Here is a 24,227-nt window from a genome sequence, read left to right on the forward strand (position 1 = left end):
TGTCAAATAAAACCAAAACTAATTGGCAATTCTTTTTGATAATCAGTTCATCGTTTCAGTCATTATTCAAGCAAAAATGCCATTTACTTGCTTGAAGAATTTGCCTCTTTTCTTTGTTGTATGTGACAGTAATTTGAATCGTGTTTTGGACCGTTGGTCGGCTAAAACAACACCGAAAAAGCTTGACTTGAAAGCGTGATTGTATTTTTCTGTATTTTCTGTTATCTTCTAGACAAAAAAGATTATTTTACGTTTAATCAATAATAAAAATAATCATTGCAGCCCCGTCCTGTCTCACCAACAGCCCAAAACCAAAATATATTCAAATTATAAGGATATGAATCAGAGAAAAGCATTTGAGAATGTACAACTGTCATTTTTTCTTAAAAAATGCCTTATACAATGTGAATGATTATCCTGTCATCTAATTGGCTCATTGATTAATGACTTTAATACAGCAACACTCTGTATCATCCTCGTCCCATGTTGCATGTAACCTCTGTTTCTTGTTACTTTTTGTCATCTCCGGTCGTCTGTGTGCTCCTCTCATCGACTACCTGTTGTCAAGGCAGCCTGAGCTCCATCTCTCATTGCGTCCTCCCCACCGGCCCGACATCTGCCTTTGTTAGTCAACATCATGGTGTGCTCCATCTTCAGCGCCGTGCCATTCGTCATAGATCTTGCTAACTGTGCCAGCACCTGGGTTTTGGAGAGGCAGAGCAGAGCTGTGAGGTGCAGTCCCGAGTCTTATTAGGGAGCTGTTGACTCTCTCTGCTGCTCTATCTGAGCCCCCGCTCACTCAGTCACTTTCTCCTCGTTGATCCAAAACTAATCAACCTTGTCTTGTCCAGTGTCAGACACTTGCTCTGTCTCTCTAGCTCTTTCTTTCTTTGTGTCTTTCACTCTCTCTTTCTTCCTCATCACTGTAGAAAGTCTGTGTATATGTGGTTCTACATAGAAGATTGCCTTTATTTTTGTCTCCTCATTATTTCTACCTCCTCTCTTTTCATGTTCCCTTCCTTTTTGGTCCTTTAATGCTTTCTCACCTCACTCTCCATCTGCCTGCCAGGTGGAGTACGATGGTCTGACAGGGCGTGTGGAGTTCAACAGCAAAGGTCAGAGGACCAACTATACCCTCCGGATTCTGGAGAAACACCGAGGAGGCCACAAAGAGGTCAGGAGTCACCTGTTATCATGCAGCAGCCAGGTCACACTGCCCTCAGGCTTTGGGTTGGACACAGGTCAGCCGTCTGATTTCACGATGCCGCAGGAGCTGTTTAACACCCACGGCTCCCATGATAGTAGCCAAATATCATCACTTACTGAAGTTGGTTTGATGCGGTTCACCTGCCATCAGACGAGGATCATGTTGAAGCTGCAAATACGTGTTCACTTTCATTTCATCTGTAGGCTACTGGAATACATTAGCTTCTTGTTTTGTTCATCAATTGAATTTCAAACGGTTGCAAAACGATATTGCAGATTTTTTTGTGAATTTCAATGTCTTTTGAATGTCTTCTGGTGTTTGGACTGACCCTGTACTAGGTGCTTTGTTTGTTGTTGTCTGAGGGATGTTGACTTGATTTCTGATAAAAAAAACTGCATTTTATTAATCGTTGTTGACAAACAATGGCACCTGTTCATAGACTTAGATCTATCAGCTCAGTGGATGTGCAGATAGATCTGCATCTCTGCTCATCCGACTGTATTTATAATTCTGTCTATATACTACGTATATGGAGGCTTAATGGAGTTAAATGTTCTCTTTGTCTTTCATAGAACATGATTTTGTCAGGCTTAGTTTGTATTTTCTTTTAACTTGGGCTCTAGTGGATTGGGTCTTGCAGTTGACTAAGACTAAAGTGTTCATAACTACAGCAATGCTTCCTCTTGAAGTTACATGTTTTGAAACCACTATTCGTATGAGCAGTATACCAGTCCACTAATCAGTTGGGTTTGAGTTGCATTTCAGGCTGGGAATTAAATCCATCGACTACTGCCTTTCGAATTGTGACAATGTGATCATATCAAACCCTGTTGTTTATATGAAAAATTCCAACAAAAACAACATATACTATGACAATTACAGGATAATGTTGAATGTTAAAACAGCGTTACAATAACACAATTAGTGAAGAGGCAAGTTTGCCAATTTACTCAGTAACGTCAGTTACAAATCAATATCTATTTGAAGTCAAACCAGAACAATTAAGGCTGTAGAAGCAAAACCCCAGTGTATTGAGTGTATTGAACTAATAAAGAGGGTTTTTTTGCTTAGGACTTCGACTTTACCTTTGTAACAGAATCATAGTCTCACTTTCAGTTTTGTCACATGAATTCCCTTTCTTTCATTTTTTCCTGAACCAGACCTCCCCTGTCAGTCTGGGCTTTTCATCTTGATGATGTACAAGTTATATGCCACAACACATTTGTTAAGGGTAGTTGGACAGTATGTGGAACCAAAATGAAATGTTGGCAGACACAGCCAACAAGGTGTTTAGGAGCATTTTAGTTGCCATTATTCTGTCTATGCAGACAATTCCAGTGAGCATTAGAAGGAAAGGTGAGGGAAGATAAAGATCAAAATGCATTTCACCAGCATTTCAAAGTCGAAATTAAATGAAGCACAAGTACACACATCACTGCAGATTCAGTTTGAGGGAATTACATTGCGGTTCATTGACTGGAGGAAACACTTTCTCTTCACCTTCCATTTATACGTCGAGCTCCGTTCTGGGCCAACTGCCTTCCAAATACCACCTGATGACCATTTCTAAATCAAGACTTTAACTCGATGAGAGAGTTATGTTGAAGTAATTACCATTTTAACTCCCACCTCTCTGCACAACAGCACCCACACTGTAAGCAGACAGTGGTGGTTCACAGAGAAAAGACTACTCTTAAATGTCAGGGCAGGATGAAGAGAGTTATAGAAACCCTGTGATTCTGTCTGAGGAGTCATTACCTCCTCTGATTTATTGAAAAATGTATAGCAACATCTCTCAAATAAATGCCCCTGTGAGTTGTGGCTCCATCCCTGCTGACTAGTTAGGTCATAATCACATACTTATGTATAAATGAATTACTGTCTCCATAAAAAGGAAATATGTGAGCTGTTTCTCATACAATTTAAGAGAAGTCTTAATAATGCTTAATAATAATAATAATAATAATAATAATAATAATAATATATATATATATATATATATACATATATATATATATATACACATATATATATATATATATGTATATATATATATATATATGTATATATATATATATATATATATATATATATATATATATATATATATATATATATATATATATATATATATATATGTCAATAAAACTCCTGATCAAGAATACTTTTTATATTCTCCCAGCTCATTGTTCTGCTTGTAAAAAAAAGTGTTTTTTGGTGTTGTTGTTATTGTTGTTGTTATGCATGCTACTTGCCGATGTGTGTATGGCTTCAATGGGGCAATTGAATCAATAAGCAATAACAGTATGTAGCAGTGTCAAGGCAAAGCATAAAATATTCCACATGCAAAGGTACTTTAAACAATACAGCAATAATGTTAAAGCACTAACTGAAATATTTTATTGTTATAGATGGTGTGTCATCTGCCACAACAGTAAAACAGTTGCAGTGAATTCAAAGCTTAATAGTACATTATTTATCTCACAATAGTCAATGATTTCTTCTTGCTTTCTCTTCTCTGTTAGATCGGGGTCTGGTACTCCAACAACACTCTTGCAATGAACTCCTCCAGTCTCGATATCAATGTCTCAGAGACGTTGGCAAACAAGACACTCATTGTCACCACCATACTGGTAAGGTCACAGTTATCTTTTGAATTATCACGCTGGTGAGGTCAGAGCTGTTTTGGTGCCGCAGCTCATGCTGTGTTGTGGTCTGTTTCTGATAATTTTGCTGTCACTGTAGCTGTCATAGAAACTGACAGAGCATTGAGAGAGATGTGCTACTGAATTCAAAACAGCCTGTTCTGGTGTTCTGGTAATGTTTGAACAATACAAATGATCTCATTTTGGTTTCCATATGAGTAATGTCATATCACAAAATCAATAAATCCCTTCCATGATGCTGCTCCATCATCTCCAGGTCAGTGTAGATGTGAAAAAAGACCTGATACAAGTAAATACCCTGCATCACATTATGCTATTATATAACATCAAATAGCTTGTTCAAATGGCATGAATGTTGATGTACAATGTTTACCAGACAACAAATACATCTAGTGAAACTATCAATGAGAACACAGTCTGCATTCTCTTATAAGAACAAAAGTCATCGCCATATATCAGAGTTCGCTGTAATAATTCTTCGCTAGGACACACAGTGTTCCCTTCCCCTCCCCCTTTTTTTGCTGCTGTAAGACCTGCAAATAAAATATGAGATTTGGAGGTCGACAGGTCCAGTGATTGGAAGCCATTTCATGTATTTTAAAGGAGTTCTCCAGCAATTTAGTATTGGACCTCCATCATGTTTGGGGGCTCACAAGAGATGGAAAAAAAAGAATAGTCTAAATTATTTCTTTCATTCCAAAGTTTTAAACGCCCTGTTTCTAGGCTTGACATGACAGACGTTATGAGTGTTACTCTTCATTTAATTTGACTAGAGACTCAAAATGTTTTCGAGATGGTTAAAAAGACAAAAATACCAAAGACTTGCTTTTTTTTTATTCTCAAAGGAATAGTTCCATATTTAATGAATATGTTTATTTAATCTATAATGCGTCAAAAAGTGAGATTTCAAAGTGGATTTGAACATCCGATAAAGTACAACAGTGGTATGGTATTTATCTTCTCTGCCGGAAACAAATTTCCTAAAACGTTGAACCATATATCATTGACATAACAGTTCATATTTTACAATACAATATAAATCCTTGTTTTTGTCAGTATTCTTTGCTCAAATAAAATATTTGCAGTTTTAGATTGAAACGCTCATGTCCCCCCCACCCTTCCTGCTCAGGAAAACCCATATGTGATGCGCAGAGACAACTACCAGGACTTCCAGGGCAACGACCAGTATGAGGGCTTCTGTGTTGACATGCTGAAGGAGCTGGCAGACATCTTAAAATTCTCCTTCAAGATCAAGCTGGTGGACGATGGCCAGTATGGGGCTCCGGAGCCCAACGGCTCTTGGACTGGCATGGTGGGAGAGCTAATCAACAGGGTGAGTAGACTCTCCGTCGCCCTCCATATGTCCCTCTCTGTCTAACAAACCAACCAGAAACACAGAAACATGCTCCAATGTTCTATCCAGTGTCTTTACCAACTTAGGCTGAACACACACACACATGCATGCATACACCCACACACTCACTCTTGCTGTAGCCCCAAACCACAACTCTGCTGTAACTTCCCGTGTTTCAAATTGCCCTCAAAGGGGAGTAAAACTCTTATCTAGGACAAAAGCTGACTTGATAATTCCCCAAAAGAGAGTGTTAGCATTGCCTAAAATTGTCTGCACCATCTTTCCTCACAGTAACCCTCCTCCATTCCTGTCCCCCCTCTTTCCCTCCCTGTCCAAGCCAAGTGCGCCTCTGACAGACACTGTGGTTGAAGCAGGCTAATGAGAGCCCCTCTTTGCTTAATTACCATACGGTATACTTCAATTACCAGACTGTGGTCCCTGTGTGGGGCCTGCCACACTGGTGCTCCCCCAGCTCTCCACGTTTCCTCTCCCTCTATGCCCTCCCCACTGGCTGATCACTCAGCTCTAATTAGTGGCCCATGTTCATCAATTAGCTTTTAATGGAAGAGATGGAGGGGAGGCAGAGTGACGAGAGACCTGCGAGGTTTTATACAGGTGGAAAGACCAGCCACCCAGCGCTTACTTGCAATTAGCCTCATTTGGATGGTAGATAATGTGTGTGTGTGTGTGTGTGTGTGTGTGTGTGCAAGTGCAAGAGGGAAAGAGACAGAGGGCACGTCTGTATGTTTTTCCAAATGTGTTTTCAAGTGCCGTAGTCAAAGCCTTTCATTTTTCATTTGGCAAGTCATTTCAAACAGAGCTCTCTCCTCTACCCAGTGAAGCTTTGAGTGTCTTTCTATTTTTAAGCAGTTACCTGACCACTTGTCGGTTTTCTCTCCTCCACTACCTCTACCTTTCTCTCGCCCCCACTACTATCAATCCACCTATCTTTCTTTGTCCATTCTACAGAAAGCAGACCTGGCCGTAGCAGGCTTCACCATCACGTCAGAGAGGGAGAAAGTTATCGACTTCTCTAAGCCCTTCATGACCCTGGGGATCAGCATCTTGTACAGAGTTCAACTGGTGAGGGTGTTATCTGGGGCCACAAGGCTCCCGCTGCACGATTCTCACTACAGATCTCATATTGGATTTCATTTCTTTTATTTGCGCTGCTTTCAAGCTGGCAGGGTCACACAGAAGGCGACAGGCTTCTTGTGTTTGATGATTCTTATGGACTCAGACTGCATATTACATAACAGCTGATATCATGTTTGAAGCGGAGGATTGTGTTTATGTAGTAGCTGCATGCACTGTGTCCACAGTGAAATTTATAGGTGTAATTTAAATTGCTCAATAAGTCACTGCTCTGTAACTGGGTAACAGTGGCGGCTTTACATTGCTAATTAGGTTCTGGGTCTTCGCCATGTATGCTTCAGCAGCAGGCATCGCGAATCGGGGCATTTATGGATCGTAACATTAGCGTTGTCGAGCACTGCAGACTTACTATCAGCGTGCAGTGCAGGACACTGCCCTCCTGTGGTGCAGAGGGGACAGTCTCTGACTGCTGAGACATGACGCCTTGTTCTCTAACGCGCTGAAACTTCCTGACTGTCTGTCTCTGTTGCACTGTTCATCCCTCCACCACTCTTTCTCCTCTTCTTCCTTCTCTCTGCACCAGGGTCGGAAGCCGGGTTACTTCTCCTTCCTCGATCCCTTCTCTCCTGCCGTCTGGCTCTTCATGCTGCTCGCCTACCTGGCTGTCAGCTGTGTGCTCTTCCTGGCTGCAAGGTCAATACATTACATCACACTGTACCTATAGTCTGCAGCTCCATCGCTGTTCATCTTGTTGAACACCAGTTGCACGTCACACCGTTTTTTTTTTTTGCTTAAAAGATCCTCCCGCACTCAGATTGACAGGGATCGAATGACTGATTGTCTGTGGCTCGAATAATATGACAGAGGTGCATTTGACCCCAAGGTCATTCAACTATGCCTTTGCTCCCCCACCAGGCTGAGCCCATATGAGTGGTACAACCCTCACCCGTGTCTGCGAGAGCGCAAGGACATGTTGGAGAACCAGTACACGCTGGGAAACAGCCTGTGGTTCCCTGTTGGAGGCTTTATGCAGCAGGGATCAGAGATAATGCCCAGAGCCTTGTCCACCAGATGTGTTAGCGGAGTGTGGTAAGTTACTGAATGGTTACGTTTCTGTGCCAGTTTAAAGTCCTTACCACTCTAAAACAGGTTTTAGGTTACTGTGCAGAATGGTGTAAGTTCATAGTTTGACACTAATAAGCAGTTTTCACATTAATCTGCTGGAAGGGGAAAGTTTCTCTATGCTCATGTTAAATCTGAGTTTAAAACGTCAAAACTGAAGCCTCCAGAGAAAAGACTTTTCAACACAAACTGGAAATTTAAAAAAAGGCATTATTGTAGATTCTGGTTTTTGTGTCAGATGTGCTAAATATGATGTTATTTAATGTATGTGTTGCCATAATAATGACAGTAATATATACAATAAAACGCAAACATTAAAATGATAATAAGGCTACATAAGATTTTATTAAAAACAAGTATATACAGGCAGTAAATACAGATTGCAACAAGAAGTCCAAGCTCTACAAATCAAGCTCTACAAATCAAATAAGATAATTAGCCATTTTTTAGAGACCATGTTTGCAAAAGCTCATTCTCATACAAATGTTTTGAAGAAAATGTAATGCTTCAACTAATATTGTCATGAACGACCTGCATTTTTCATCCTCTGCGTGAGATAACAGCATTTGGATTTTACATATTGCCTATACATTTTATTCCCTGAGCACCAAGCAAACAGTACAAAAATGCTTAGTTCACAAAATTAATACAGTAGCGTGATGATATTCCTGTGGCAACAGAGTAACTGTGAAAGACACACACACTGTAAAGAAATATTCGCTTAGAGCTAAAGAGATAAAGGGTAGACAGGAAGACCAAATTACACTGAGTTGAGCAAGATATGGGTAAGGGGGATATTATTAAGTATAGTGAGTACATGATGTGCTTGAAGAAAGTTAAGCCTTGAAGGGTCATAAGAAAGTCCCTTCTTCAATGTGAGGCTGTGGATCTGTTAGTCCTGAAAACATGAGCGTTCTAGCTGAGCTATGTGATGATCAATACTCTATGACAATGTACATTTGGAAATCTTTGCTGTACTCAGTTTATTCTGAGCTATTGCTCCCCTTAACATCTCTGCTTACATTAGGCCGTTTGAGCTGATTTGTAGTTATGTTGGATTTTTATTGGATTTTCAGTGTGATAGAATATCTTGTATTTCCAGTCATTTTCCAGCCAATTTACTCCATCATTATGAATGAATTTTATGATGCATAAAGGACATCCCGTGATAAATGGTTACCCTGCTTACCCTTTTCACATGTTTCCTCCTCTTCTCTGCACCACTCAGGTGGGCGTTCACCCTGATCATCATCTCCTCCTACACAGCCAACCTGGCCGCCTTCTTGACCGTCCAGAGGATGGAGGTTCCCATCGAGTCTCCGGACGACTTGGCCGACCAAACCAACATCGAGTATGGCACCATCCACGGAGGGAGCACCATGACCTTTTTCATGGTACGGCTCACTGCAGCAGCCGTGGCTCTGGTTGGCTTTGTGTTTGGGAGATTTGAACGGCTTTATGTCTCTTTCTGTATCCGTGCTATCATGTTAAATTGTGCTGATTTTGTGAAAAGTTGGATTTACTCTAGATTATGACAATTTCACAAGTTGTCTTTATTTATCACAACATTTTCACAAAATGTTTGCGATTGTGTGTACATGTGTGATTTACTGCACTGTTTTTGTCTTTATTGCTGTGCCTAGCATAAGTTGTCTCCATATTTGCTACAATATCTCTGAGTTTCTCTCTTGTTTTCTTTATAGTTGTTTGTATTAAGTGGATGACTGCCTGTGTTTGCTTATGAGAGCGCTTGCGGCATCTGTGTCGGCATCTGTGTTTGTCAAAGTGCGTGTGTGTTTTGTCTCCGTGTGTAGGTGTGTTTGCATGTGGGAGTGTGTGTAGGTGAGTGTATATAAAAAAACATTTTATTTGTTTGTTTGTGTGCATGCATGGGAAATGGCTACATGCCAAATTGTGAGCGTGTGTGCATTGCAGTCTTGTGGTTGTTGTCCATATTGGGGGTATAAGAGAGTGCTGTGTGTTTGCCTACGTAAGCGAGTTTCAATGCTACAGTACATTACCCCACTCAATGGCTAATCCACACACAAACACACATATTATGCACACAACACACATATGATCACACACATAGACCGCCCTCTCTACTCTTTTCCTTTCTTCTCACACACAGAGATGCAACATGTAATTGTGCACTTTCAACACGTAATCCTGTTTTAGATTTTACCATATTATTCTTAGTGCTGAACCACCTTCTGTGTGCTTTTTTACCTCCATCTGTATGAAAGATAATGCATCAGCTACGCCATAAGCGAATAATCTGTTGCCTTTATTCATGGTGCCTTTCCTACCTTCTTCTCCTCACTCCTCTTGTTGTTTATTTGCCATTGATGTTTTACTTTGAATGTTATTATTCACACTCCCCCATTCATTAAGGATGCATGTCTCTTTCTTTTTTTCTCTTTCTTCTTTCATGTATCTCCATTTAATTTTTGCTTTAAAGACATGTTGAAAACCGTGAGTGTACTATAATCTGTAATCAGTGTTTAATTCTCATTGTTGTGTTTCCATTCCTCTGCAGAACTCGCGTTACCAGACCTACCAGCGGATGTGGAACTACATGAACTCCAAGCAGCCCAGTGTATTTGTGAAAAGCACAGAGGAGGGCATCGCCCGCGTGGTCAACTCCAAGTACGCCTTCCTGATGGAGAGTACTATGAACGAGTACTACCGCGGCCTCAACTGTAACCTCACAAAGATAGGAGGCCTACTGGACACGAAGGGTTATGGCATCGGCATGCCCCTGGGTAATACTACTAATATATTATTTTTCAATCTGTTACAAAGTGTTTGTAGCACCTGATAATTCAATAACTACCAGGTAATACATATATATGTACGTACGTTTTCAAGGTTTTGAATACATCAATATAGATTTAGTCAGTGTCCTTTTCCGTTGGAGCATGTGAAAGCCACCTGCAGCAACAACAGGTAACCAGTGCAGGGAAGCCACAAGAGATACCACACTGATCCTCTTCTGGTCCTGTTACAAACACTGAGTTATACCTAAATCCACTGAGCTGACATTATTTATTTCCGTTCCAAAACATTAACACAAAAACAGCTTTGGGATGTTACTCAACTTCAGCGCTTGTTAACATCTATTTGCCCTCCGTCAAAGAGTACATGTGTTCAAACTGTGAGCAGTTCAGTCAAATACAGACCCAGAGAGTTTAAACTATTCAGCATTTTACAAGAAAAATAGAAAATTAATTAAAAAGAAATTAAGCATAATATTATGCAGCAGAATTTAGATTTAATTCATGATCATATCATCTTTCAGCCCTTTGTTGGGGTTCCAACCCCTAGATGGGAATCACTGTGATATTTTTGCAAATACAAACTTAATTGACTGTGGGAAAGGCAGAAACACCTGCATGAGATCAATTATGCTAAATAAAAACATGTGATAGTACTGATTGGTGAGAGATTAGATCTGAAAAACGTCTTGTACGTGCTTGATTTATTTTTTCATCAGAGGGGAAGTATTTCAACTGGTAATGAACATGAAGTTAATTGCTTTTGCACACACGTCCGGCTCTTCTGAAGCTCCTTTTTTTCAAGTACTAAGAGGTGGTGTCGTTGTGAAGAAGAAGGAACAAGAGAGAGGGAGAGAGAGAAAGAGAGAGAGGGAGATAGAGAGAGAGAGAGAGAGAGAGAGAGAGAGAGAGAGAGAGAGAGAGAGAGAGAGAGAGAGAGAGAGAGAGAGAGGACAGAAAGTGAGATTTGATGGACCTAAGCTGTGGAGAAAGAAAGATTAACTGTACATCATGTTGGAGATTAAAGAGGAGAACGATGTCTCGAGGCAGATATTCAGAAATACTGAACGGTTGGTTCGCCCAAATAAAAAAAAACAGGTTTTCTTGCAATTTTAAAAGAATAGTTGGACATATTGGTAAATAAAATGTATTGTTTTCTTTACAGAAATGAAATGATGGCTACCACTCTAAAGTCGCTATGATAAATATGAAGCTACGGCCAGGGAATGGTTAGCTTAGTTTAGCATAAAGGCTAGAAACAGGGGGAAATAGCTACCCTGGCTCTGTTCAAAGGTTAATGCGATGCGGTTTTACGGGGAGTTATGTTTTGGACTATTTCTTTGTAGGGAACTCTGCCTTTCTGAAGTCGACAAGCATTCAGGAGGAAATGGTCCGACACTAAAACCCTGCGAGTGTAACTCGTTGTTTTCCCATTTAGTTTTTTTTAAAAGATAAACACAAATTGTTAATTAGTTGGCTTTATTGTTGTTGGTAAACAGAGTTTGATTACAATTTGAACAGAACCAGTCTAAGCTAATTGGCTGCAGCTTAATATTTACTGGAGAATCTTCTCATCTAAGTCTCGAGAAAAAAGCAAATGAGTGTAGTTTTAAGGAGAGTTGAACTATTTCTTTAATTCATATAATTCACTTTGATGACCACACAGACAGATGGACTTTGGTTCTGTGTCTAAAAGCACATTTCTATCAACACCACTGCACTTTAACAACCATCTCACTGGAGGGAGGAGCTCGAGCTCTGTAATGCAGTGGGAGATAATTGTGTTTTTGAAGTGGTCTGTCATGGTGGGAAGTGACTCGTATGGCCTCCCAAAGGATAACGGCTAAAACAGGTGATCTAGAAACCGTATCTATATCACAATTCAAAGCACATACTGTCAACGGTTCTGCAGGTTCTGCACATTTATGAAAACCGCTCACATTGTGGTGTGCTGATTATCTCCATGACAAGACAACACTTGGGTAACTGACTTGTTAAACCCTCCCATTCTTCTTTTTTTAATTTTTTTTTTTTTTTTTTACTGCTATCTAGTTCACGGCTTGCTTTGTATGCGGTCTGACTCGCAGCTGTACCACTGGCTCTGTCTGGTTGTAATCTCGCTCTTTATCTCTCCCTAATCCTCTCTTTATTCTCAAACTCAGATCACTTGTAGCCATCTTGAGGCTGCAACAGCAATTCTGTCCCTGTGATTCCTTCCCTTTTCTCTCTCTCCACATTTCATGTTTTCCCCTCTTGTGAAATAAACCCCAGCTCTTGTTTTGGGCTCTTTCCGTCCTCCACCACTTATCCTGATTTCCTGTCATTTCCCAGGGTCTCCGTTCAGAGATGAGCTCACGCTGGCCATCCTCCAGCTGCAGGAGAATAACAGGCTGGAGATACTGAAGAGGCGTTGGTGGGAGGGAGGCCAATGCCCCAAAGAGGAGGACCACCGTGCCAAGGGTCAGTCGACCGCAGCTGTCTGTCTCCTCTACCACCTTCTCTCTAATTTCCCCAGTAATAGTCTCCTCACTCTTTGAGTCCAGCTAATGGCTTATGCCTAACCTAATGTCCTTGTGAAGGGTGCTTAGCACATTCTACTTTCCTTCCCAAATGCCGTCTGTTGGTCTCAGGTGGTGTGTAACGGGAGTTTTATTAGAGTGAGTCTGTTCACATGTTAATGTGTGTGTGTGTTTGTGTGTGTGTGTGTTTGTGTGTCTGTGCGTGTGTCAAAATGACAATAACACTGCCTCAACATTTATGTCACTGTTGTCAGATGACGATCTCTTTTGAGAATGTGTTTGGCAACTCCAGAAAATAGAGACTTTACCTTTCAGCATCATTAAATGTCGTCTGCACAGTAAATCTCAAGTGTTTCAGGGGGCCTATTATTCTGGAGCGCACAGTTCGCACGAGATGGGCCATTTTACCTTTTTAATTTAATTCAAAGAGCCAGCAATGTATTATTTCACCGACATAACATTCAGGCACTTGCAAGGGGCAGATATGTTCAAAAGAGTGGTAAAAATTGGAGTTTCAGAGGCTGAAAAATTCACATCTTTAATGCTTCACTAAGACCCTCTTAGACCCACCCGAAGTGGTAAGGCCTGTATCTTTCAAAGTCCCTGCAGTTTGTTACACAGGCTGTGAATTTAAAGGTCTGTCGTCTTCCGTCCTCAACCTGAGATTACAAAAGTGACACCTCTTCTGTAATTTCATAAATGAATAGTTCGACATTTTGAGAGATTATTTGCTTATTTGCTTTCTTGCCAACATTTAAATGAGAAGACAGCTACCACTCAGCAGCTGATTAACTTAGCTTAGCATAGACACTGGAAAGTAGAAAGTACTATCTACTTTATCCACTGATGCTGTTAATATTAGTATTCATATTTTTTTTGTATTATTACTTATTACTCCCACTAGGATGCAACAGTCAGAGGACAGAGGATGTTGTCCATTATGCAGATTATAAGGCCCTCCGGTGATTTTTGATATGCAAATAAAATGTAAATAGTGCTAAGATAAGCTACCTTGCATTAGCTTCATATTTATCGCACAGATAGGGAAAGAGATTAAACTCTCGGCAAGACAGCGGCAGAAGACATTACACAACTGTTTTCACAGGCTGTGTAGTACTCTCCATGACGAGAACATTTAACAGTAAAGTAAAAACATTGAAAACCATGCTTCTGCGTCCGCATACTAATGTCTGTTCCCCGTGGCTCACCCCCAGGTCTGGGCATGGAGAACATTGGAGGCATCTTTGTGGTGCTGATCTGTGGTCTCATCATTGCCGTGTTTGTGGCCATCATGGAGTTTGTGTGGTCCACACGCCGCTCTGCAGAGACCGATGAGGTATGCCCCCATACCTGCCCACGCCGACCCCACAGACACACCCCAGTAGGTTACCATGGCATCCCGCCATTTTTTTTATTCTGTTTTTTTTTTTTGTGTGAGAGCTTTTGCATCCATTTGTATGTTTGTTTGTGTGCTCTAACATTTGAGGTTCAATGAATGTGCATGTGAGATGAGAGGGATGTGCCACTGAACTGTCCAAAATGTATAAAACAAATAGAGAATTTGATTTCACTTTGCATGTCCTGCCTGTTTTGAAGTCATTGTGCCCTTGTAGTGTTTGGTGTTTAACAGTGTGGCAGCAAGTGTTTGTGAGCTAAACTTGATGGTACTGATAAGCAATATTGAGAAATGCAATATCTGCTTGCATAAAAAAAATCTTACTCCCTGGCATTAAATGTCACGATGTATCTTCTTTTACACGCCTCACATGTACGCTGGTATTCTTCGTTTCCATTCTTGGATTACTTCTCACCCATTTCACTGTGTGTCTTCCTCCATCTCTTTTTCAAACACACACGCCTCCTGTCACCAGTTTCTGTTCTCCGATAACGAGTATTGTTTCTGTTTATGTGAGCACATACATTTTTTTTATGATTTCAATGAGAATGTTGTTTGTCTGACGTGGACTTGTTGATGCATTTTGATGGTTGTGTGTGTTCAAATTACAGTGGTCATTCTGTTGGAATAATGCATTAATTTGTGGGCGTGTCTGAGGGTGAGCGTGAGTGTGCCTTTGTATATCTGCACCTGAGTTTGCAGGCCTGCCTGTCCGTTCATAGTGCCATAATTGAAGTGCCCATAAACTAAACAACATTTTGGTGTTTGGTGTGTTTGGATTGTAATAACTCTCTCTGCTCCTTGGATGTTCTCCCATCTCTTTTCATCTCCACATCCTTCTCCCCCATCGCCTCCTCATTTCTGTTTAAAAACCATCCCACCATTCGTTGGTCTCTGTGCCCTCGCTTCTCCTGCGACTTTTATTTTACCATGCTTCACTGTGTCTGTTCTTTCTGCCTTGTTCCCGCTTTGTTTTTTGCCTTTCCTTTCAATTTACTTGTTGTCCCTCCGCTCTCCTATTTATGTACTGCTTTACCACCGTCTTGTTCTGCTGCCTGCCTACTTTGTGTCTGTGGCGCCCCTCCCTCCCTTTGCCTCCTTCCCTTCCATCTTCCCTCTTTCTTCCCTCCTTTCTTTTCTTCTTTAGGTGTCTGTTTGTCAGGAGATGATCACAGAGTTCAGAAACGCTGTCTCCTGTAAGAAGAGCTCCCGTATGCGTCGCCGTCGGCCCCTCAGCAGTTCAGCGGCCCTGCGGCATCCCACACGCATTGCTCTGGGGGCCCCTCGACCTCTGCGCCTGGTCCGGGAGATGCGTCTTAGCAATGGCAAGCTCTACAGTGGTGCCGGCCCGCTGACAGGTGGAGCTGGAGGAGGTGGAGCAGGGGGGCCGGGGCCTCCCGATCTAGGCCCAGGGCCCCAGCGAATCCTCGATGATCCGCTGGGGGTCAACGCCACCCCTCCTCCACCAGCCCCTACTCCTGTGATGCTGCCCGCCCGCAGTTGCACCCACGTGCGGATCTGCCAGGAGTGCCGGAGGATCCAGAGCGTGAGATCGGGCAGCACTTTAGGATCAACCACAACAAGAATACCACCTTCATCAGCACCCCTGCCCAGGCTACCCCCACCCCCACCCCCATCCTCATCCAACACAGACAGTGAGGGCGGAGGGGGGCCCAGCCCAAGGCGGCTACACCACAGCCCACCACCTCATTCCTCTCGGCCCATTGCATCTCCACAGAACAGCAACACCACAGACCTACTGGGTGAACAGGACTGAGACCAAGAGCAATGGGCTGGGTGAGAGGGCAGCAGGACGTGACGCTGATGTTCCCGAGAAACATTTGTGCTGCTGAGAGAGACGCTGCTTGTTTCCACAGGTGAAATTCATCACAGCAAATGAGGGAGAGTTGGAGGGGAAAAAAAACTCTGCAAGGTCAGCCAAAAGAAAAATTAAACAACCTTTAAAAGGAGAATAAAGTTTCACTTTAATCCTTCAGATACAGAACTGGCGTCAAGCTCGCTGTGAGATGTTCGTCTGTTAGCGTCTGTACTCAACTCTGAAGATCAGTTCAATTTGAACAAATCTGAGCAGAAATGCACACGAGCAGGTGATGGTTTCTATTGGCCTTCTTTTCCTTCCTCATTCTCCCTCTCACTTCACCTTTAGATTGGAGTGTGCTGCTTTTTCTTCCGCAGACACTTCTCTCCTCGACGCCTGTAGTAAAATTAAGCCTTGTTGGAGGACATACTGTATCTGTATGTGATTTAAAACAGCAACTAAAAGACTTAAAGAGAATTATTTCCTGTTTTTATTTTATTGTCTTTCTTGTTTTGTTACCATTGTTCTGAGTGGGAATTGCAGAGTTAAATACAGACTAGGTGTGACAATATGGTGAATCATAACATAATATGACACTTGGCTGAGGCTAATTGTGTTCAAGAGTTTTGTGTCCCTCCCTGTGACCCGTAGCTGCTTTTTGGATGGTATCAGAGAAGGTGGATGGAGCTACTTCAAAACAACATAACGCAAACAGTAGCAGAGGAAACTGTCTGCCTTCATTTACGCTGTGCGTCTGTGCTTTTGTATAAATGTCTGCTTCCTGTAAGTCTGTAACTACTCAAGTGAGGAGAACTATGTTCCCAGAAACGGCACTTTTCTACAAATGTTAAATGATCAGACAGCTACAAAAAGAGGAGAAAGAGCAAGAGTCTTTGAAATGTGAAATTAATGTCTCTCGTTATCCTGAGCAACGCTTGCCAAGCCTTTACTTCTTTTTCACCTCTGTTCACACAGCGTGGAAGAGATAGAAAGACAAGGCGAGGCAGAGACAAAGAGGCAAGATAGAGAAGAATAGAAAGAGAGGAGATAGAAAGAGGCAAAGAGTAAAAAGGACACAACTGAATTTGAATGAGAAATCCCTAACTGAACTACTTCCATTATTAGATCTGTCCTGATCTGTTAATTCTGGGCATCTTTTAAGGGGCTTGTTAATGCGCCAGCAGACTGTAGCTTCAGCTTCTTCCCTTCTCTCTGTTAATCACAGACTTGGCCGTCCACAGTAGAGGCTCCTGCCAGAGTGATAGACTCAACACAGCCTTGTCAATACTGTCTCAAGCTTTTGATCGCCTAATTACTCCCCTCGGTGTCTGGGGGCTCGTTCAGGAGGGGGTTGAATACCGGGAAACATGCTGATGAAAAGATTAAGAAGAAATGCATGTTTTTCACTCCGGCTCAGAAGAGAACCTGGGCTCTTTTAATTATGTGATTAATGTTACAGCCCAACGGTTGTGTGCAACTCCAACTAAAACTAAACACCACAGTTTATTAGCTATGTGTTAGCTATGGTGCATAAAGAGAATACCCTGTGGATTTTTATTATTATTTTTGGCCTCTAATTTCCAATATTAGACACTTTACCTTCAATCTCCCAAGTAGCCTCTGCTTTCACAGCAAGAGCTTGTGGTATAATTACAAAGAGCATTAAGGAATGAGGCTTACATTTTATATTTTTCTTACTGGAAACAAATCCAATGAAAAGACCACAACACACAATTATTGATGAACTGATCTGACTGATAAGTAGCCAAAGCCTCATATAAAGTATCTGTTTGTGCTCAATGTTGCGTTATCAGCGAGACTAAAGTGGCCGAGTACCACAAACAGGCTGCGGAAGTTGAAAAGTATTGAGAGACACGTTCTCACGACCAGTTAGTGCCCAGAGGAGCCTGATGCCGATGCACAGAGGCTCCCTTTAGCATCTGAATGAGACACACTCATGTCCATGTGAAACTAAAAATAAACATCGCCATGTTGTCACATGCGTCGTTTTGTCACAGGACTCATGTGAGTTACTGGTCACAGGACTCGTTATACACTCTGTAGTGAGTCAGTCAAGTTAATGTCAACCACGCCCTTTTCCTCAACCGAACAAAGTAGTGTTGTTGCCTGAACCTAACTTTCTGTGAAGAGGGAAGTTTATTTTGAGAAGACACTGCATGTCACAAGGAGGCTCTGACATGTTCAGGCGGGATGCTAGGGGCAGCTCTGATTGAACTTCAGCGGCTTTGGTCTTTTCATGTAAAAAGAATATACAATATTGGCAGCCTTATCCTTTAAGTCTGCTTTAAAAAGAAGCTGTTGTACAACCTCTCTGTGAAATGGTCCCTTCAAAAGTATCCAGATTTATTGCATTCATTGCATAGATTATATATATAAATATATATATATATTTTTTATATGAAATCATAATCAAGTGCTGTATTTTCAATTTCTGCACCACAGGTTGTAGACTCATCAGTGTCAGTGTTCCTTGAATCATTTGTCTAATCGGTACCCGACATATTCATTACTTACTGAACTGTGGGGGTATCCACGATGTAACGGTTAGCTGAGCAGTGTTTTCAATAAGATATAACTGAATTCCCATTAACCTGTTCAGTGTCAGTATTTTGTTACTGTTGACAGCAGATTTTATGAATGTAATACTTTCCGGCAGCTGATTCTCAAAAGTCAGTGTTACCTGCCTCCTGTATACATTTTGTAATATTTTTTTCCTCCTAAGTTTTGATATAAAATTAATTTGTACCACAGTACTCCTCTCCTCAAACCTTTTGACTCCTACGAGTCTCCCCCAACACACATAAAGCTACCAGCTGCAGGAGCTATGCTCCCGGCTCAGATCTCACCAAACTGCAGCAATACACTCCCTCACTGGCTTCCCACCCATCCATATTCAGCAGTAATACAAAGTGTGTGACGTAACATGCAAACCGAGTTCAGCCCTTTACAAATTCCCTGAATTAAAAAAAAAAATCACCAGAATTGTTGTCTGGGCAAACATTGCATTGTTGTATAAAGTTATGCATTTTGCAGTGAAACCGATTTGTCGACGCAGTTGTGCTCCAGGTAATGAATGATAACATTGTTTGCACACATTGTGCTGTCTCTGTGAATGATTGCTGTCAGCAGAAGCTGTCTGGATTTGATGCGTCTACTTGTCTCTGTGTACTTCTTCTGCCTTTATGTTCAGAATGCTGACAAGGCGACAGGAGCGAGCCCCTTTCCACAATAAGTCACAGTGCACTCGCACACACTCACACAAACAAACACACCCATCTGCAACTTCTTCAATTCTTATTTCCTTATTGTCTAAAAGTTGTCAACCCTCTGGGTGTTTTTGTTGTTTTTAAATTTGTCTCCTTTATGTGTGTTCTTCAGTTGGTTCTGCGTACGTATTCACAAAACTTGAAATGTGACGGCACCACAGAGCCAATAAGATGTCTTCAGCCGTAAGCTTTTATTAGCTGCAGAGCATTATTGTGGAGAGGCAAGAGGAGGTTACAACTCGAAAAAAGCAAGACGTTGCTAGTATGAATAATTGCGTGTATGAAGGGAAGGGAGGGTCACAAAACAAATCAGTTGGTGTGTCTGAACAGTCACTCCATAAAACAAACCTTTTTGTTCAATTTTATTTTATTTGGTATTTTTTCACATTTCTATACTAGTGCTAAATGGATTATCAAAACTGATGATGAATATTATGATTAAATCGTTGTTATTATTCCTAAGACCAAGAGGTTCTATAGTGTGGTTGTGGGTGAAGGGTGGGGGATGGGAGGTATTGGGACGAAAGTGCAATGATGTCCTTCAGAGAGATCGCCCTGTTGTTCAAACCTATAGACACAAACTTCTTTTGGAATAAAAATATTCAAACAGCACTTTTCCTCTTCCTTACTGATATGGACACGCTGCCATGACGCCAGGTGTGGAGGGAATATTCAAGTAGAAGTGCCACTGCAACTATATAACAGCTCCTCAAGTGAAAGCACAGAGGTATTATTAACTAAATGTACTGCAAAAGTTTTGCATGTATTCATTCTGCAGAAAAATGGCCCTTATTCCCTTCAAACAACATTTGTTTTATCTTTCCTTTCTGTTTCTTGTCATGACTCTACAGTACATAAATAAGCTCTGGGAAAATGTGCAACTTTATTGCACAATAGCCACTAATTAATTCAAATTTTGCTATAAAGCAAACAGTGCACTTTGTATTCTGTATGTTTTGCCGCGAGCATGATTTATCAAGCAACAGAACAAAATCATCTGAAAAAGCTTCAAGAACTGCACAACAAATTAAAAAAGGTAATACCAGCCTTTCATAAATTAACGTTTGTTCTAATGAATCCTGACAGCACAAATGGCAATTGTAATTGGAAATAAACAAAACTGAACAAAAGAAAGAGCCTTTAAGGTGTTTTTACACAGCAAAAACTGATGTTGGTGTCACATGCTTTTACAGAGTGAATCATATTGTCTAGTTCGTTTTGACATGGCTCTCTCTCTCTCGGTCTCAGGCCCAGATCATCTTCCTCTCCAGACCACACACTCTCTCCTCCAGTTCCCCAGACCTGCCATTCCATACCTGTCCACTAGATGCCCTCAGACCTTCCCACTGGTCCCGTAACCCTGACCCTCATTCACCCGCTAAGGTGTTTCCACCTGCACACCTGACCGCCCTGCAGTACATATACCAGCCCCTGTTTTTACCAGGCAGTTGCTATAGTTTGTTAAAGTTGTACCTCATACTTTTGTGTCCTGTCTCCTGGGATTATTACTTAAAACCTGTACCTGGCCGACTCTGTTTCTTTGTTTAAATCTCCTTGAAAAACAGAGAACGCAGGTAATCTCTATTATAATATAAAGAATATAAATATGTAATCCAGTAACAACTTTCCGTCTGAGATTATTTCCTAAAAGGCTCTGCACTGCAGGTGTTTGTGCAGGCTCACTGCTCACGAATGTGGTTGGATAGCCGTAGTAGACGACACGAAAAACGTTTGTATTTCTCCGTTAAAAGACCAAAACCAGCATTGATCCAGATGATGAAAATGAACCCTCGGCTGAAAACACTAGTAGACCTTCTGTTTGTGAGAAAGTGTTTTGAGATGCGATTCCCATCCCATTTTTTTTTTTGTCAAAAGCAACAAAATGATAAAAGAATTCAAAAATTCAAATACAATTTAGAGATTTTGCCTCAAACTACCTCCAAGCTCATTTTGTCTTTTTCAATGACACACTTGTATCTGAAAGAAAGACAATATTTAGTTAAGGAAACCAAGAGAGCTCAATATGGTGTTAGAATTATAAAAGAAGAAGACCTTGTTTGTATTTTTGTCACCAGTGTATACACTCTGCCTGACCGAAGACTTTTGTCTGCGTAACATAATTATTACTCCTTTTGCCGTTGCCTCTAAAGCAGATTTTCTTCCAATTCATTAAGACCCTTTTAATTTAACAAACCAATGAATCACAGCTTCTCTTTATAATTTGAATTGACTGAATGCAAAATGAGCTTAATCTACTGTCTGCAGTGATACAGCTGTGGATAAAGTGTAGTTATTAATTGAAAATGTTAACAAAATACTAATATAATAGTAATATGTTGCGACCAGTTGGTGAAGCAGTTGGTTTTTCACTAGCTCGTCCTGTGTACTCTTAATACACATCAGAAACACACATATCTTATTCTGATGATGAAGTAGTTTGTGGCCAACATGGTCACTTCTGTATATCAGCACGAATACTCCAGCAGCAATCATTCTGGGTAATATCGGCGCTGCTTCTGAGAAACGCATCCGTGTGGAATAGTTAGATATGAAAAGGGCAGTATGAAAACATATCTTTTTCTCGCCAAGAGCTAGATGAGAAGAGTGATGCCACACTCATGTCTTAAGGGCCGTATTTGTAATTCTCGCCATGAACAACAAGGTTGGTGGTTCCTTCGAATGAACTACAAAGCCTGCAATGCTGCAGGTGTAAGACCATGCAGCGCTCATTTCCACATCTCTATTTATCAAAGATTGCTCTTCAATCATTCTCCCCTTCAGAAATGATTCATGAACAACTCAACTACAAAAGCAATAATGATAATTTGTATTCCATCTGGTGGTCTGAGCTCCCACTAAACCACAGTAATGTTATCATTTGGTCCCGTGATGAATTAGCATGGCAGGGTGACATCATGCCCGAGGTAACCCGTCACTACAGGCCAGACAAAAATTACGGTGATTATTGTAGCAGAAGATTTTATTCATCAATCAAACAAAAAACTCAATTATTTGTAATTTCTCCTTTGATATATTTTTACACGTATATAGAGTCCTCCTGTTTCTAACATATTATAAAGTACTTGTTTCAGTTTCACAACACAGAATCTAAAAGCATTGTTTTAATTCATCTTTTTAAAAAGCCGTCGTCTCTCCAGGCACCACACTCCTCGTCCCCCGTGCCCACAGAGAAGTCTGAAGTACATTTATTCAAGTACTGTCCTCAAGTCGGCTACTTTATTTTCGGTTAATTCTTTTATTCCACTACATGAATCAGTGTGTCGGTGGAAATGACTTAAAATGAAGAAGATTGATAGATTAAACTACCACACTGTGTGAATATAAAGTACAAATATTATCCGCCTCAACCAGCTAAAACTTTAGTAGAACATTAATATTCAACTGGATGCATTAATAATAACGCAGTGATATAAAACTGTGCACTTCTTCAGGTCGACAAGATAACAAACTGCAATTCATAGTCGTATCAGGAGTGACCTCATGTGGCCAGATGATGATGCTGATGATGTGCAGAGAAGTGCTCCTGTGTTGTTGAATAAAGAGTGAGTGACCAGGCAATGTATTTGAAAATGTATAGAAAGGTGCAGTTACACATTTTCCTCATAGTTAATTTTGAGAATGCACTGAAGCTCTGCAGATAAGAATGTCAAGTGGCACAACTCTTTTTTTGTGCAAACCACATTTTATTCCTCAAACGTTTTCAGCTATCTAGCCTTCATCAGGGTGGTGCTTCCTTAACACTCAATTACAGCTGAAAGATAGTTTCCTTTCTGAGGTGAAGCTAAACATCATAGGAGTCAGACTTGTGCACACAATAAGCTTAGGATTAATGCAAAGGGAAGACTGTGTAGAGGTTTTTTAATTGTTGGGTAAAACCTACGATCAACAGCAACAATTTGCTTTCACTGTAGGTTTTATAAAACTGTCAGAACTCCAAGCGACAATTAAAAAAAAAATCTATTAAATTTTACAATGGTGTGAACGCAAGTTCCAGTTCAGTTAATAATAACAGCAACAATCATGATACTTCTTCTGCGCAGTTTTAGACCTTATCAAAACTGATATAGTGAGTGAGGAAACAAATCCTCTGTTCAGGACTCTCACAGCTGCTGTGCTTCACACATTCACCAAAGCAAGCTTTTTTTTAAAAACACATTTGCCTTAAAGTGTTTGAGAGTGAAAATCTAATTTTCAATTCCTTTTATTCAAGATTCAAACCATTCACATCAAGTTATTATCATCAAGGAGACTTTCATCAGCATTTCATCTAATGGGACATCTCACTGAGACAAAAACACACTTTTACAATACAACATACAACAATTAATTCTGTCTGTATCAGATGTAACTTGGCCAGACATGATGCCCCCCCCCCCCCTCCATCCAACCAGAGTCAGAAGATGGCTTAGTTGGCTTATTAGTATCATGGATGGATTTACTGAACAGGCCGACCGGGCACAGGCCCAGTGGCTCGTTGGAAATTCAATAAAATAAAGTTACTACAAAAAGACCACAGAGAAATTTAAAAAACTGCCAAAAAATATGTGGCTCATTCATTCTCACTTTCTGAATAACATGCTGACTGCTGTGAAAATATTTTTTGAAAAAGCACTCTTCTCAAACTGCATTTGTCTGATCTTTATCCATTTCCTGCCATGAGACAACTGTACAAGACAAACATGTAAACATGTACAAGTTTATTCAGCAACAGTAGCCTGTTTTCAAAATGAGACAATTTGCAGAACTTCTACTATTTCTCTGCCTGATTCATACATAATGTGACTCATATCTTTATTGCACGCTGTTTTTCATTCAAGTTCCAAGTATTGATTTAAATAAACTAGCACAGAAAACAATAAAAGAAAAAAAAAAGAAAGACGTGATGTTCTGACAACGCAAAGTGAGAAAACACCCGTCAGGAAATGTCACTAAAGACATGGTAACATGAACCGTTAGTAATGTTC

At 40.8% G+C, this 24,227-nt stretch overlaps 1 protein-coding gene across 4 annotated transcripts in view; it reads left to right on the forward strand.

The window, feature by feature from the left end:
• The window catches only part of grik5 (glutamate receptor, ionotropic, kainate 5), a 76,521-nt gene extending 55,759 nt beyond the window's left edge, over positions 1 to 20,762 (forward strand). For 2 of the 4 annotated variants that reach the window (XM_068569950.1, XM_068569951.1), the window contains 11 exons: positions 1,070 to 1,174; positions 3,733 to 3,840; positions 5,003 to 5,206; positions 6,197 to 6,310; positions 6,906 to 7,015; positions 7,238 to 7,411; positions 8,673 to 8,838; positions 9,984 to 10,209; positions 12,553 to 12,681; positions 13,955 to 14,121; positions 15,284 to 20,762. In XM_068569950.1, coding sequence (XP_068426051.1) covers positions 1,070 to 1,174; positions 3,733 to 3,840; positions 5,003 to 5,206; positions 6,197 to 6,310; positions 6,906 to 7,015; positions 7,238 to 7,411; positions 8,673 to 8,838; positions 9,984 to 10,209; positions 12,553 to 12,681; positions 13,955 to 14,121; positions 15,284 to 15,913 — 2,133 coding nt within the window. In that variant the 3' untranslated portion in view covers positions 15,914 to 20,762. The other 2 variants (XM_068569952.1, XM_068569953.1) reach the window with 2 other exon arrangements.
• The last annotated feature ends 3,465 nt before the right edge of the window (positions 20,763 to 24,227 follow it).

The sequence above is a fragment of the Clinocottus analis genome, unplaced genomic scaffold (assembly GCF_023055335.1).
Source record: "Clinocottus analis isolate CAN_PGR_092001 unplaced genomic scaffold, fCliAna1.0.p SCAF_9, whole genome shotgun sequence".
Lineage (NCBI taxonomy): Eukaryota > Metazoa > Chordata > Actinopteri > Perciformes > Cottidae > Clinocottus > Clinocottus analis.